Genomic DNA, 12,826 nt, shown 5'->3' with positions numbered 1-12,826 from the left:
TTACCATATGAAACTCATCACAATTGAGTTTGGGGTGGCTGGGTGGGGCTTAATCTTTGTTTTTTTTATCTACAGAAAGTTTTGTTTCAAGAACAAGACAGTTCAACATGTTTTCAGTTTCTTGTTGGGAAAAGAAGACTTCGTATATTAAGAAAAAATGGGCAAAATATAAGCCCCGCCCACCCACCCCTTCTCAATTGTGATGAATGTTTTATTCATTGTGTGAGCTCAAGGGCGGAGTTTAATTACAAAATCCTCATTTCTCTACATGAAATTACCATATGAAACTCATCACAATTGAGATTGGGGTGGGTGAGTGGGGCTAAATGTTTGTTTTTTTGATATATAGTTTTCTTTCAACAACAGGATAGTTAAACATGTTTTCAGTTTCTTGTTGGGAACAGAAGACTTCGTATATTAAGAAAAAAATGGGCAAAATATATGTACCGCCCACCCACCCCTTCTCAATTGTGATGAATGTTTTATTCATTGTGTGAGCTCAAGGGCGGAGTTTAGTTGCAAAATCCTCGTTTCTCTACAAAAAATTGTCATATGAAACCCATCACAATTGAGATTGGGGCGGGTGGGTGGGGCTTAATCTTTGTTCTTTTTTTTCTTTATACACGTAGTTTTCTTTCAACAATTTTTTGGCCAAAGAATATCCCTTTATAATAAAAAACATAAAGTCAATCTATTATTCAATAATTTTGGACTGTACTCGTTTTTCTGGAAAACGTCAAGATATGAAAAACTGAAAAATCTAGAAATTGAACATTAAAAATTGAAAACTCAAGAAAAAATTCAAGTCAAATAGGCTGCAAAATCGCTAAAAGACCGATAATTTTAAAGAGAAGGGAGATTTATTTGGCTGCACTTCAGGGGCGAGGACAGTTCTGTAGACCAATTTTTTTCATCCGTGAAAAACTTCCTTTTTTTTAAGAATCCAAGGGTTTTCTAGAGTTTTTTTTTTAGTAAAGACTGAAAAAATCTTCGAAATCTCGTGGATTTAAGTTTTGAAAGTATTGGGAAAAAATCTCTGGGAACACCTGATTTTTTTTAAGAATTTAGTGGGCCTTAATTATCTTTTTTAAATACGTGGAATAATTTTAGGAGTCCCTTGTCTTTTGAGAAGAATCTTCAGGTTCCACTGTGTTTTATTTTTGAAAGAATTTGGAAAAAGCTCGGCAACCCTGTTGAGTTCTTTTTTTTTGAAAAAGTTTGAAAGAATTCTAAATCCACCAAGTGTCTTTTGTTCATACGTGAAAGACTCCCTTGTATTCTCTTTTTGAAAGAAATTAAAAAAATCTAATGGTTCTCTAGTGGCTTTTTTAAAAAGACTGTGAAAGAATCGTGGGTGTCGGTGTGTTTTATTTTTGAAAGAATTCCGAAAATTCTCGGGTAACACCTGATGTTCTGTTTTTGAAAGAGTTTAAAAGAATCTTAGCGTTCTTTAGTGTCTATTTTTTTTAAACTATGGGAAGAAATCTTCTAAGGAGTCCTTTGCGTCTTGGTTTTGCAAATAGTTTGAAAGGACTTCATTTTTTAAGGAATATGAAAGGATATTCTGTATTTATTTTAAAAGAATTTGAAAAAACCTGGGCAAGTCTGGTGTTTTGTTTTTGAAAAAGTTTAATCGTTTAATATGTGAAAAGTTTCCTTTTTTTTAAGAATCCTAGGGTTTTCTAAAGTTTGAAAGAAACTTCGAAATCTCGTGTATTTTGTTTTTCAAAGAATTTGGAAATTCTCAGGGAACACCTGTTTTTTTTAAGAATTTAGTGGGCCTTAGTGTTTTTTTTTAAATACGTGGAAGAATTTTAGGAATCCCTTGTATTTTGAAAAGAATCTTCAGAGTCAATTGTGTTTTATTTTTGAAAGAATTTGAAAACACTCGGTAACCCTGCTGTTTTGTTTTTGAAAAAGTTTGAAAGAATTCTAAATCCACCTAGTGTTTTTTTAAAACTCCCTTGTATTCTGTTTTTGAAAAAAATTGAAAGTATCTTAGGATCCTCTAGTGGCTTTTTCAAAGACTGTGGAAGAATCTTGGGAGCTGTTGTGCTTTAATTTTGAAAGAATTCGGAAAATTTTCGGGGAACACCTGACGTTCTGTTTTTGGAAAAAGTTTAAAAGAATCTTAGCGTTCTTTAGTGTCTATTTTTTAAACTATGGGAAGAAATCTTCTAAAGAGTCCTTTGAGTCTGATTTTTGCAAATAGTTTGAAAGGATCTCATTTTTTAAGGAATACGAAAGAATATTCTGTATTTATTTTAAAAGAATTTGAAAAAAACCTGGGCAAGTCTGGTGTTTTGTTTTTGAAAAAGTTTGAAGGAATTTTACATCGTCCTAGTGTCTTTTTTAATATGTGAAAAATATCCCTTTTTTTAAGAATCCTAGGGTTTTCTAAAGTTTGAAAGAAACTTCGAAATCTCGTGTATTTTATTTTTTAAAGAATTTGGAAATTCTCAGGAAACACCTGATTTTTTTTTAAGAATTTAGTGGGCCACAGTGTTTTTTTTTTTAATACGTGGACGAATTTTATCCCTTGTATTTTGAAAAGAATCTTCACAGTCAATTGTGTTTTATTTTTGAAAGAATTTAAAAAAAAACTCGGCAACTCGGCTGTTTTGCTTTTGAAAAAGTTTGAAAGAATTCTAAATCCATCTAGTGTTTTTTTAAGACTCCCTTGTATTCTGCTTTTGAAAGAAATTGAAAGTATCTTAGAATCCTCTAGTGGTTTTTTTAAAGACTGTGAAAGAATCTTGGGAGTCTGTGTGCTTTAATTTTGAAAGAATTCTGAAAATTCTCGGGGAACACCTGATGTTCTGTTTTTGAAAGAGTTTAAAAGAATCTTAGCGTTCTCTCGGTCTATTTTTTAAACTATGGGAAGAAATCTTCTAAGGAGTCCTTTGAGTCTGGTTTTTGCAAATAGTTTGAAAGGATCTCATTTTTTAAAAATATGAAAGAATATTCTGTATTTATTTTAAAAGAATTTGAAATAAACCTGGCCAAGTCTGGTGTTTTGTTTTTGAAAAAGTTTGAAAGAATTTTACATCGTCCTAGTGTCTTTTTTAATATGTGAAAAATTTCCTTTTTTTAAGAATCCTAGGGTTTTCTAAAGTTTGAAAGAAACTTCGAAATCTCGTGTATTTTATTTTTTAAAGAATTTGGAAATTCTCAAGGAACACCTGATTTTCTTTTAGAATTTAGTGGGCCTTAGTGTTTTTTTTTTTAAATACGTGGAAAAATTTTAGGAATCCCTTGTATTTTCAAAAGAACCTTCAGAGTCAATTGTGTTTTATTTTTGAAAGAATTTGAAAAAAGCTCGGCAACCCTGACGTTCTGTTTTTGGAAGAGTTTAAAAGAATTTAGTGTGCTTTAGTTTTAAAATAGTTTGAAAGAATTTTAGGGCTCATTGATGTATTTTTTAATACTGTGAAAGAATCTTCGACGTTCACTGCGTTTTAGTTTTGAAAGAATTTGAAAAAGTGTTGGCAACCCTAGTGTTTGGTTATTGAAAAAATTTGAAAGAATTTTAAATCCACCTAGTGTCTTTTTTAATATGTGAAAGACTCACTTGCATTTTGTTTTTGAAAGAATTTGGAAAGATCTTAGTGTCCTTCAGTGGCGTTTTTAAAAAGAATTTGAAAGAATCTTCGAGGTCCCGTCTGTTTTATTTTTGAAAGAGTTTAAAAGAGTCTAATGTGCCTTAGTTTTTGAAATAGTTTGAAAGAATCTTAAGGCTAACTGATGTCTTTTTTTAATAATGTGAAAGAATCTTCGGGGTCCATTGCGTTTTATTTAAAAAAAAATTGAAAAAATCTTGACAACCCTGGTTAAGAAATCTTTGAGTTCTATAGGAGCTTTTTGAAGACTGTGAACGAACTTTCAACAATGTGAAAGAATCTTAGAATTTCCGTGTGTTTTGTTTTTAATATCGTTTGAAAGAATTGTGATCGAACTTTTAGAGCTTTCTGTGTTTTGTTTTTGAAAGAATTTTACAATTTAATAACAAACTGTATTTTTTTTCTTTGGTACGTAAGTTCATTTGCATAATTCCCGACGTCTCTGTTTACTGATCGATCGATATTTGCGAAATGGCGACTATTAATAGCCTCTATAGTCAACATTTGACATTTAACTATGCATTTATGGTCTTTTAACATAAAAATTTTCTCTTAAAATTCCAATTGGAAATAGAGAAAATCATCTTCAATTTAATTAGAAATTACATTTATGTAACACAATTTAAAAACACCAGTGAACTACCTGTAAAAATTCCAAACAATTACATAAGACACGTTGCATTAATTCCAAATGAAATTTGAAAAATCATTTCATATTTAATGCACCAGCATCGACTTTCACTCCTAATAAACCAGTAAATCTTCTAGGAAAAAAATCATATTTCACAGCTTCGCCTCTAGAAAAACCCTCAAACCACACAATTTTTAATTAAAATGTATAATAAATTTATAAACATAATGAAAGAAAGTGACCACCTGTGACATTGAGTGGGCGCAATCACCAAATCTCCATCAGATCACCCATCAGCGATTTACACACCGTTTATGAACGGACATCCGTCTTACATAACCCACCTTCAAAAAAAAAAAATTGTAATCGAATCCTTGACTCGCCAAAACCACCTCACGTTCTAATTTAGGACAAAGTTCAGCGCAGCACTTTTTCTAGATTTTAAGGTTGTTTATGAGCACCGCAACATTCCAACAAAAGTGAAAAGACACTCGCTGTCGATGTTTCTAGAATTATAACAGGATTATCGAGGAAAGTGAGTCGGTTATGCTTCCGGAAAGCAAAGCCAGCTGGACAACAGGAAAAGTTGCACGCGATTTTGAGAAATTTACAATGGTGTACAGCCGGGGGGCACCATCTCGTTGAATCTAATTAGCTCAAATTGAATATCCTCAATTGTTTCGGTTAAGTTGTGTCTTTGTTTGTCTTTAGGCGTTTTTTTTCAGGTTTATCGTCAACGTGACGGAGTCTTTCCTGAGGAATTCCACAGTGAGGCACTACAAATGGTGCATGAATGTTCCTCCGAGGTGTTCGTTTTATACTACGAAGGTGATTAATGATAGTCGAATTGTGGTAAGTGCGAACAAGTGCGTTGTAAGTTCGTGATTATTTTTTTAATGATCAAATGAATGTCTTTCTATTGTTCAAGGCTGCAAATTCACCTATTACTTTCTCCTAACCTTCCGCAGAAACACCTACTCGTCTTTTAAATTTTAATGTCACGCAAGAGTGCTTTGTTAAACGATTTCCGACTTAGAGTAGGTCAACAATAATATATGTGATACTTTTTTCTGTGGAAAATTGTAAATAAACACATTTCACTCGCTGATATCGACAAGAAGATTTTTTAATTGGGACACTCCTTATTTCATAACATTTTCAAACATGGCGTTTGGCTTAATGCTAAGAGAATTCAACAAATCTGGAATTAAAAGAAAGTTCGTTTGTAGACATGTAATTAAAAGAGAAAAATAAAAATACACTTGAAAAACATAAGAAAACTGACAACTTTCAAACTTAATCACCCTGTATAAATAAGTCGAAGTACTGTTAAATTTTCTATGAGTTTGTGAAGGCAAGTTATCTTAAAAGTTTTGTACAAAATTTCAAATCCATTTTCAAATATGGCGGAGTTGAATTGTTTTAAATGGGGTCATTTTTTTCAAATCTACTGATTATAATCATTAGGTCCTTTTTTATAAGGAATATAATTCCATTAAAATATACAGGGTGCTACGTATAAAAAAGAAATGTATTAATTTAAATGAGATCGAAATTTTTTAAATGTAACACCCTATATACTTCAACAGCTTTCAAATTATTGGATTTCGATGGAAAAAAATAGTGTACTTCAAAATTCATAGCCCCCCCATTTTTAAAAGGTTCGAATTGTGCACAAAAATTTTACCACTTTGCCATACCATATTTATAGACACTGACTAGATTTAAATTTATTTCAAAAATTTTCCAAAAAAGTGGTTCAAATTGGTTAAATCGTCCAAAAATTGGTGTCAAATTATAGATAATCTTCCACCAATTACAAATTCGAAATCGCCGTCACGATGTCTGTTTCAATAAACACGAAAAATTAATTCAAAATTTCCAGAAAAATTGTTAAATTGGTTCAATCGACTGAAAATTGGTGTCAAATTGTATGTGATCTTCCGCTAGTTATAAATCTGAAATCGCCGTCACGATATCTGTTCAAATAAACACGAAAGCTGAATTCAAAATTTTCAAAAATTTTCCAAAAAAAATTGTTGAAATGGGTTTGATCGAGTAAAAATTGGTGTTAAGTTGTAGATGATCTTCCATCAGTGACAAATCTGAAATCGCCGTCACGATATCTTGTCCAACAAACACAAACAAAGTAAATTCAAAATTTCCAAAATTTTCCAAAAAATGATTAAAATGAGTTCAATCGAGTGGAAATTGAAGTCGAATTGTAGATAATCTTCTGCCAATCACAAATTCGAAATCGCCGTCACGACATCTATTCCAATAAATACGAAAAGTTAATTCAAAATTTTCCAAAAAAATGGTTCAAATTGGTTCAGTTGACTGAAAATTGGTGTGAAATTGTATGCGATCTTCCGCCAGTTACAAATCTCAAATCGCCATCACGATGTCTGTTCCAATTCCGAAAGCTGAATTCAAAGTTTTCAAAGATTTTCCAAAAAAATGGTTGAAATGGGTTAAATCGAGTAAAAATTGGTGTTAAACTCTAGATAACCTTCCATTAATTACAAATATGAAATCGCCCTCACGATATCTGGTCCAATAAACACGAAAGCTGAATTCAAGATTTCCAAAAATTTTCACAACAATAGTCGAAATTGGCTCAATCCACTGTAAATTGGTGCCAAATTGTATATAATCTTCCGCAAGTTACAAATCTGAAAGCGCCGTCACGATATCTGCTCGAATAAACAAGAAAAGTGAATTCCAAATTTTCAAAAATTGGTTTAAATTGGTTCAATCGACTGAAAATTGGTGTCAAAGTGTATGCGATGGTTCCCCAATTACAAATCTAAAATCGCCGTCACGATGTGTTTCAATAAACACGAAAACTGATTTCAAAATTTCCAAAAATTTTCCAAAAATATTACTAAGATGGATAAAATCACCGTCACGGTATCTGGTACAACAAACACGAAAAGTAAATTCAAAATTTCGAAAAAAATTATTAAAATGGGTTCAATCAACTGGAAATTGGAGTCGAATTGTAGATAATCTTCCGCCAGTTACAAATCCGAAATCACCGTCACGACATCTGTTCCAATAAACACGAAAATTAAATTCAAAATTTGCAAAAATTTTCCAAAAAAATTATTAAAATGGGTTCAGTCGACTGGAAATTGGAGTCGAATTGTAGATAATCTTCCGCCAGTTACAAATCCGAAATCGCCGTCACGACATCTGGTCCAATAAACACGAAAAATGAATTCAAAATTTCCAAAAGATTTCAAAAAATGGTTGAACTAGGATCAATCGACTGAAAATTGGAGTCAAATTGTTGATGATCTTTCGACAGTCACAAACCTGAAATCGCCGTCACGATATTTGTTCCAATAAAGACGAAAATTAAATGAAAAATTTTCAAAAATTTTCCAAAAAAGTGGTTTAAATTTGTTAAATCAATTGAAAATTGGTGTCAAATTGTTTATTATCTTTCACCAGATACACACCTCAAAACGCCGACACGATATCATGAAAATTGACTTCAAAATTTCCAAAACTTTTCCAAAAAAAAATGGTTAAAATGGGTTCAATCGACTCAAAATTGGTGTCAAATTTTAGATTATTTTCCACTGGTTATAAATCTGAAAATGCTGTCACGATATCCAGTTAAAACACGAAACGTAAATTCAAATTTTTCAAAAATTTTCCAAAAAATGGTTAAAATGGGTTCTATCGACTAGAAATTGGGGTCGAATTGTGGATAATCTTCTGCCAGTTAAAAGTCCGAAATCGCCGTCACGACATCTGTTCCAATAAACATGAAAAGTGAATTCAAAATTTTCCAAAAAGTGGTTCAAATTGGTTCAATTGACTAAAATTGGTGTCAAATTGTATGTGATCTTCCGTCAGTTACAAATCTCAAATCGCCATCACGATGTCTGTTTCAATTAATCAAAATTGAATTCAAAATTTTCAAAAGTTTTTCAAAAAAATCGTTTAAATTGGTTCAATACACTGTAAATTGGTGCCAAATTGTAGATATTCTTCCACAAGTTACAAATCTGAAATCGGCGTCACGATATCAGTCTACTCGAATAAACAAGAAAAGTGAATTCCAAATTTACAAAAATTTTCCAAAGAAGTGGTTCAATCGACTAATAATTGGTGTCAAATTGTATGCGATCTTCCGCCAGTTACAAATCTGAAATAGCCGTCACGATGTCTATTCCAATAAACACGACAAGTTCATTCAAAATTTTCCAAAATTTTCCAAAAAAGTGGTTCAAATAGGTTCAAGTGACTGAAAATTGGTGTCAAATTGTATGCGATCTTCCGCCAGTTACAAATTTCATATCGCCGTCACGATGTCTCTTCCAATAAACTTGAAAACTGAATTCAAAATTTTCCAAAAAAAGTATTGAAATGGGTTTAATCGAGTAAAAATTGTTGTTAAATTGTAGATGATTTTCCATTAGTTACAAATTTGAAATCGCCGTCACGATATCTGATCCAATAAACAAAAAAAGTGAATTGAAATTTTCCAAAAAAATTGTCAAAATTGGTTCAATCGACCGAAATTTGGTGTTAAATTGTAGATAATCTTCCACCAGTTACAAATCTGAAATCGTCGTCACGACATCTGTTCCAATAAACATGAAAAGCGAATTCAAAATTTTCAAAAATTTCCAAAAAAATAGTTGAAATGGGTTTGATGGAGTAAAAATTGGTGTTAAATTGTAGATGATCGTCCATCAGTGACAAATCTGAAATAGCCTTCACGATATGTGGTCCAACAAACACGGAAACCAAATTGAAAATTTCCAAAAATTTTCCAAAAAAATGATTAAAATGGGTTAAATCGACTGGAAATTGGAGTTCGAATTGTAAATAATCTTCCGCCAGTTATAAATCCGAAATCGCCGTCACGATGTCTGTTCCAATAAACACGAAAGCTGAATTCAAAATTTTCAAAAATTTTCCAAAAAAATAGTTGAAATGGGTTTGATGGAGTAAAAATTGATGTTAAATTGTAGATGATCTTCCATCAGTGACAAATCTGAAATCGCCTTCACGACATCTGTTCCAATAAACATGAAAAGTGAATTCAAAATTTTCCAAAAAGTGGTTCGAATTGGTTCAATTGACTGAAAATTAGTTATAAATCTGAAATCGCCCTCACCATGTCTGTTCGAATAAATACAACAGTTGAGTTCAAAATTTTCAAAAATTTTCCAAAAAAACAGTTGAAATGGGTTTGATGGAGTAAAAATTCATGTTAAATTGTAGATGATCAGTGACAAATCTGATATCGCCTTCACGATATCTGGTCCAACAAACACGACTACCAAATTCAAAATTTCCAAAATTTTCCAAAAAAATGATTAAAATGGGTTCAATCGACTGGAAATTGGAGTTGGAATTGTAAATAATCTTCCGTCAGTTACAAATCCGAAATCGCCACCACGACATCTGTTCCAATAAAAATGAAAAGTGAATTCAAAATTTCCAAAAATTTTCCAAAAAAATCGTTTAAATTGGTTCAATCCACTGTAAATTGGTGCCAAATTGTAGATAATCTTCCGCCAGTTACAAATCCGAAATCGCCGTCACGACATCTGGTCCAATAAATACGAAAAGTGAATTCAAAATTTCCAAAAAATTTCAAAAAATGGTTGCACTAGGTTCAATCGACTGAAAATTGGTGTCAAATTATTGATGATCTTTCGACTGTCACAAATCTGAAATCGCTGTCACGATATCTGTTCCAATAAACACGAAAATTAAATAAAAATTTTTCAAAATTTTCCAAAAAAGTAGTTTAAATTTGTTCAATCGATTGAAAATTGGTGTCAAATTGTATATTATCTTCCACCAGATACAAACCTCAAAACGCCGACACGATATCATGAAAATTCACTTCAAAATTTCCAAAAATTTTCCAAAAAAAAATGGTTAAAATGGGTTCAATCGACTCAAAATTTGTGTCAAATTTTAGATTATTTTCCACTAATTATAAATCTGAAAACGCTGTTACGATATCTGGTTAAACACGAAAAGTAAATTCAAATTTTTCAAAAATTTTCCAAAAAATGGTTAAAATGGGTTCAATTTACTGAAAATTGGTGAAAAATTCTCGATAACCTTCCACCAGTTACAAATCTGAAATCGTCGTCTCAACATTTTTTCCAAATAAACACGAATAGTGAATTCAAAATTTTCAAAAAAATTTCAAAAAAGTATTTAAAATTGGTTCAATCGACTAAAAATGTATGTCAAATTGTTGATAATTTTCCGCCAGTTACAAATCTGAAATCGCCGTCACGACGTCTGTTTCAATAAACACGAAAAGTGAATTAAAAATTTCCAAAAATTGAAAAAAAAAGGTTAAAATGGGTTGAATCGACTGAAAATTGGTGTTAAATTTAAGCAAAAAATTCCAGCACTTAAACTAGGGTTAAATTTATTTCTACAGGGTATTTGTCAGTTTTTTCATATTTTTTAATTGGTACACTCTGTATTTCATAACAATTTCAAACTTGCTGGGATTTAGCTTAATAAAAATTCTAAAATAACTCAAAAAATGACATCAAAAGAAAGCTCACATCTAGATAAATAATTACTAGAGAGAAAAGTTTAAAATATAGGGTGTCCCATTTGGAAAAGAGAACAAAACTGACAATTTTCAAATCTAATCACCCTGTATTAATAAGTAGAAAAACCGTTCAATTTTGTATAGGTTTTTTAAGGCAAGTTAACTTAAAAGTCGTACAAAATTTCACACCTCGATCTTTAAATATGGCGGAGTTAAAAGTATTTAAATGTGGCTAATTTTTATAAAATTACTGATTAGAAACCTGTATTTCGGGTTTTATTTATTCGTTTTTCGATAAGGACTATACATCCTTAAAAATATACAGGGTGTTACAGTTTGTATATCTGAAAATAATTTTAGGACATCCTATATAATATTATATTCTTCAAACTAAAAAAAAATGTTGTAGGTATATACACTTTTTTATATTTTAAACTATACATTAGAAAAATATATTTTATGTTTTGCGTTTAATTTAGATAAATTTACAAGGTTTTATTTGGTTGTGCGGTGCTGTAATCGTTGTCTGAGTCAAGTGAGCGGGGTAAGTTAAATTTATTCCACTGTCATAGATAATCGTTATTTACGACATAAGTGGGATAAAGGCTTTATTACCCACGATTGTGAGGTTTACTTACAACGAGGCGTTAGCCAAGTTGTGTAGTCACGCGCAACAAAAGATTTGTATCTGTGTTGAAAAATGAATGCGGTAATCCAGCATTACGGCTTCAGTACGGTAATGCAGGTGCTTTCCTTACGAGTGGAATAAGTTAAATTTTTCGAATTGTCGTTGTGATACTGAAAAAAAAAGAGTTTCAGTTTTGACACGTACATTGTGATCATGGTCAAAATAAATTAATCTGTTGCGTAAACATTTAAAAAATTTAAAGAAGATATACTTTGATATTTTTCAGATAAGGTCATCTACTTTCCTGAGGGGATCATAACTAAAATTCCGAACTCAGTTGCGTAATTTCTTCAATCAATGAAAAAATAGATTAAAAAATTGTTAATCTATAGGTGAAGGAGCTTGCAGGTGTCAGTTTTTAAGTTAAAATTAATGTCTTGAAGGAGATGAGTTCTCTTAGTTATCGCTTGGAAATTAAAAGCGTCTAATAATAATTTTCCCCCTTTTTTCTACTTCTAGAATGTGTCGTCGCTCCACTTCTTACCTACTTCGGATGTCATAAATTATTCCTTTAAGTAATTATCGCCCCCCATGACTCTTAATTTGCTCCTCAACACCTAATCTAATAAAACCCCGTCAACTTTACAACCCCATTTCGTAAATTACCAGCGTCTTTAAACAAATCTTTTATCGCCGGATATAATCGTGCTTTCACTCTTTGGTTTGTACGAATGAGATTACTAGACCGAAACGTTATTAATGTACCTAATACGTGTGTTAACGGCCATCCATCGCGTTATGCAATAACTTACATCTACTTAACCAAATTATTTTAAATCATGTCAGCGTGGAGGTACTTTATTGGCCAATTTAATCCGCCGTGTGTGTATATTGAGGATTGGTTTATTTGGTATGCGTGCAATGCGTACCAGATTTAGCAGCCTTATTTTATTATTATATTACTATTACTATCATTATTATTCCCAATGGACACAAGAAAACTCCGCAATCTCTCAACGTAACTGAATTTTTTAACGAAACCTTGACGCTTGCTACAATCGATATTATAATAAAATAGGTGAGGCAGACCTACAAACTATCAAAGTAAGCAAAAATTAGAATTAATTCAAATGAAAGAAAAAATGTGTATTGTTCCGCGAAAGCGAATGTCAGTACGCCATTGTATCAGAAATCCGCCAGGATAGTTTACGTCAATGAGTATTATTGAAAGGAGTGTCGCTTGAAATGAATATGCAAAAATCCTTGCTTCTTTGCCGGATATTCGATATCTTCCTTATGGTTGTAGCTTTCGAAAATTAATATCTTTATTATGTCGTACGGTTGAAATATGGGTGATGTGGTATTAGCTGCCACGCCCGCTGGAAAAAATAATT

At 31.6% G+C, this 12,826-nt stretch overlaps 1 protein-coding gene across 1 annotated transcript in view; it reads left to right on the top strand.

The window, feature by feature from the left end:
- The window catches only part of LOC135124787 (uncharacterized), a 49,075-nt gene that overhangs the window by 14,748 nt on the left and 21,501 nt on the right, over positions 1 to 12,826 (top strand). Inside the window, exon 3 of the mRNA XM_064050003.1 lies at positions 4,977 to 5,103. Coding sequence (XP_063906073.1) covers positions 4,977 to 5,103 — 127 coding nt within the window. The remainder of the gene's footprint in view (positions 1 to 4,976; positions 5,104 to 12,826) is intronic.

Source organism: Zophobas morio, unplaced genomic scaffold (assembly GCF_036711695.1).
Source record: "Zophobas morio isolate AGI-343-1 ecotype UQ-CSIRO unplaced genomic scaffold, CSIRO_AGI_Zmor_V1 ptg000008l, whole genome shotgun sequence".
Lineage (NCBI taxonomy): Eukaryota > Metazoa > Arthropoda > Insecta > Coleoptera > Tenebrionidae > Zophobas > Zophobas morio.
This window is presented reverse-complemented; position numbering and strand designations above follow the sequence as displayed.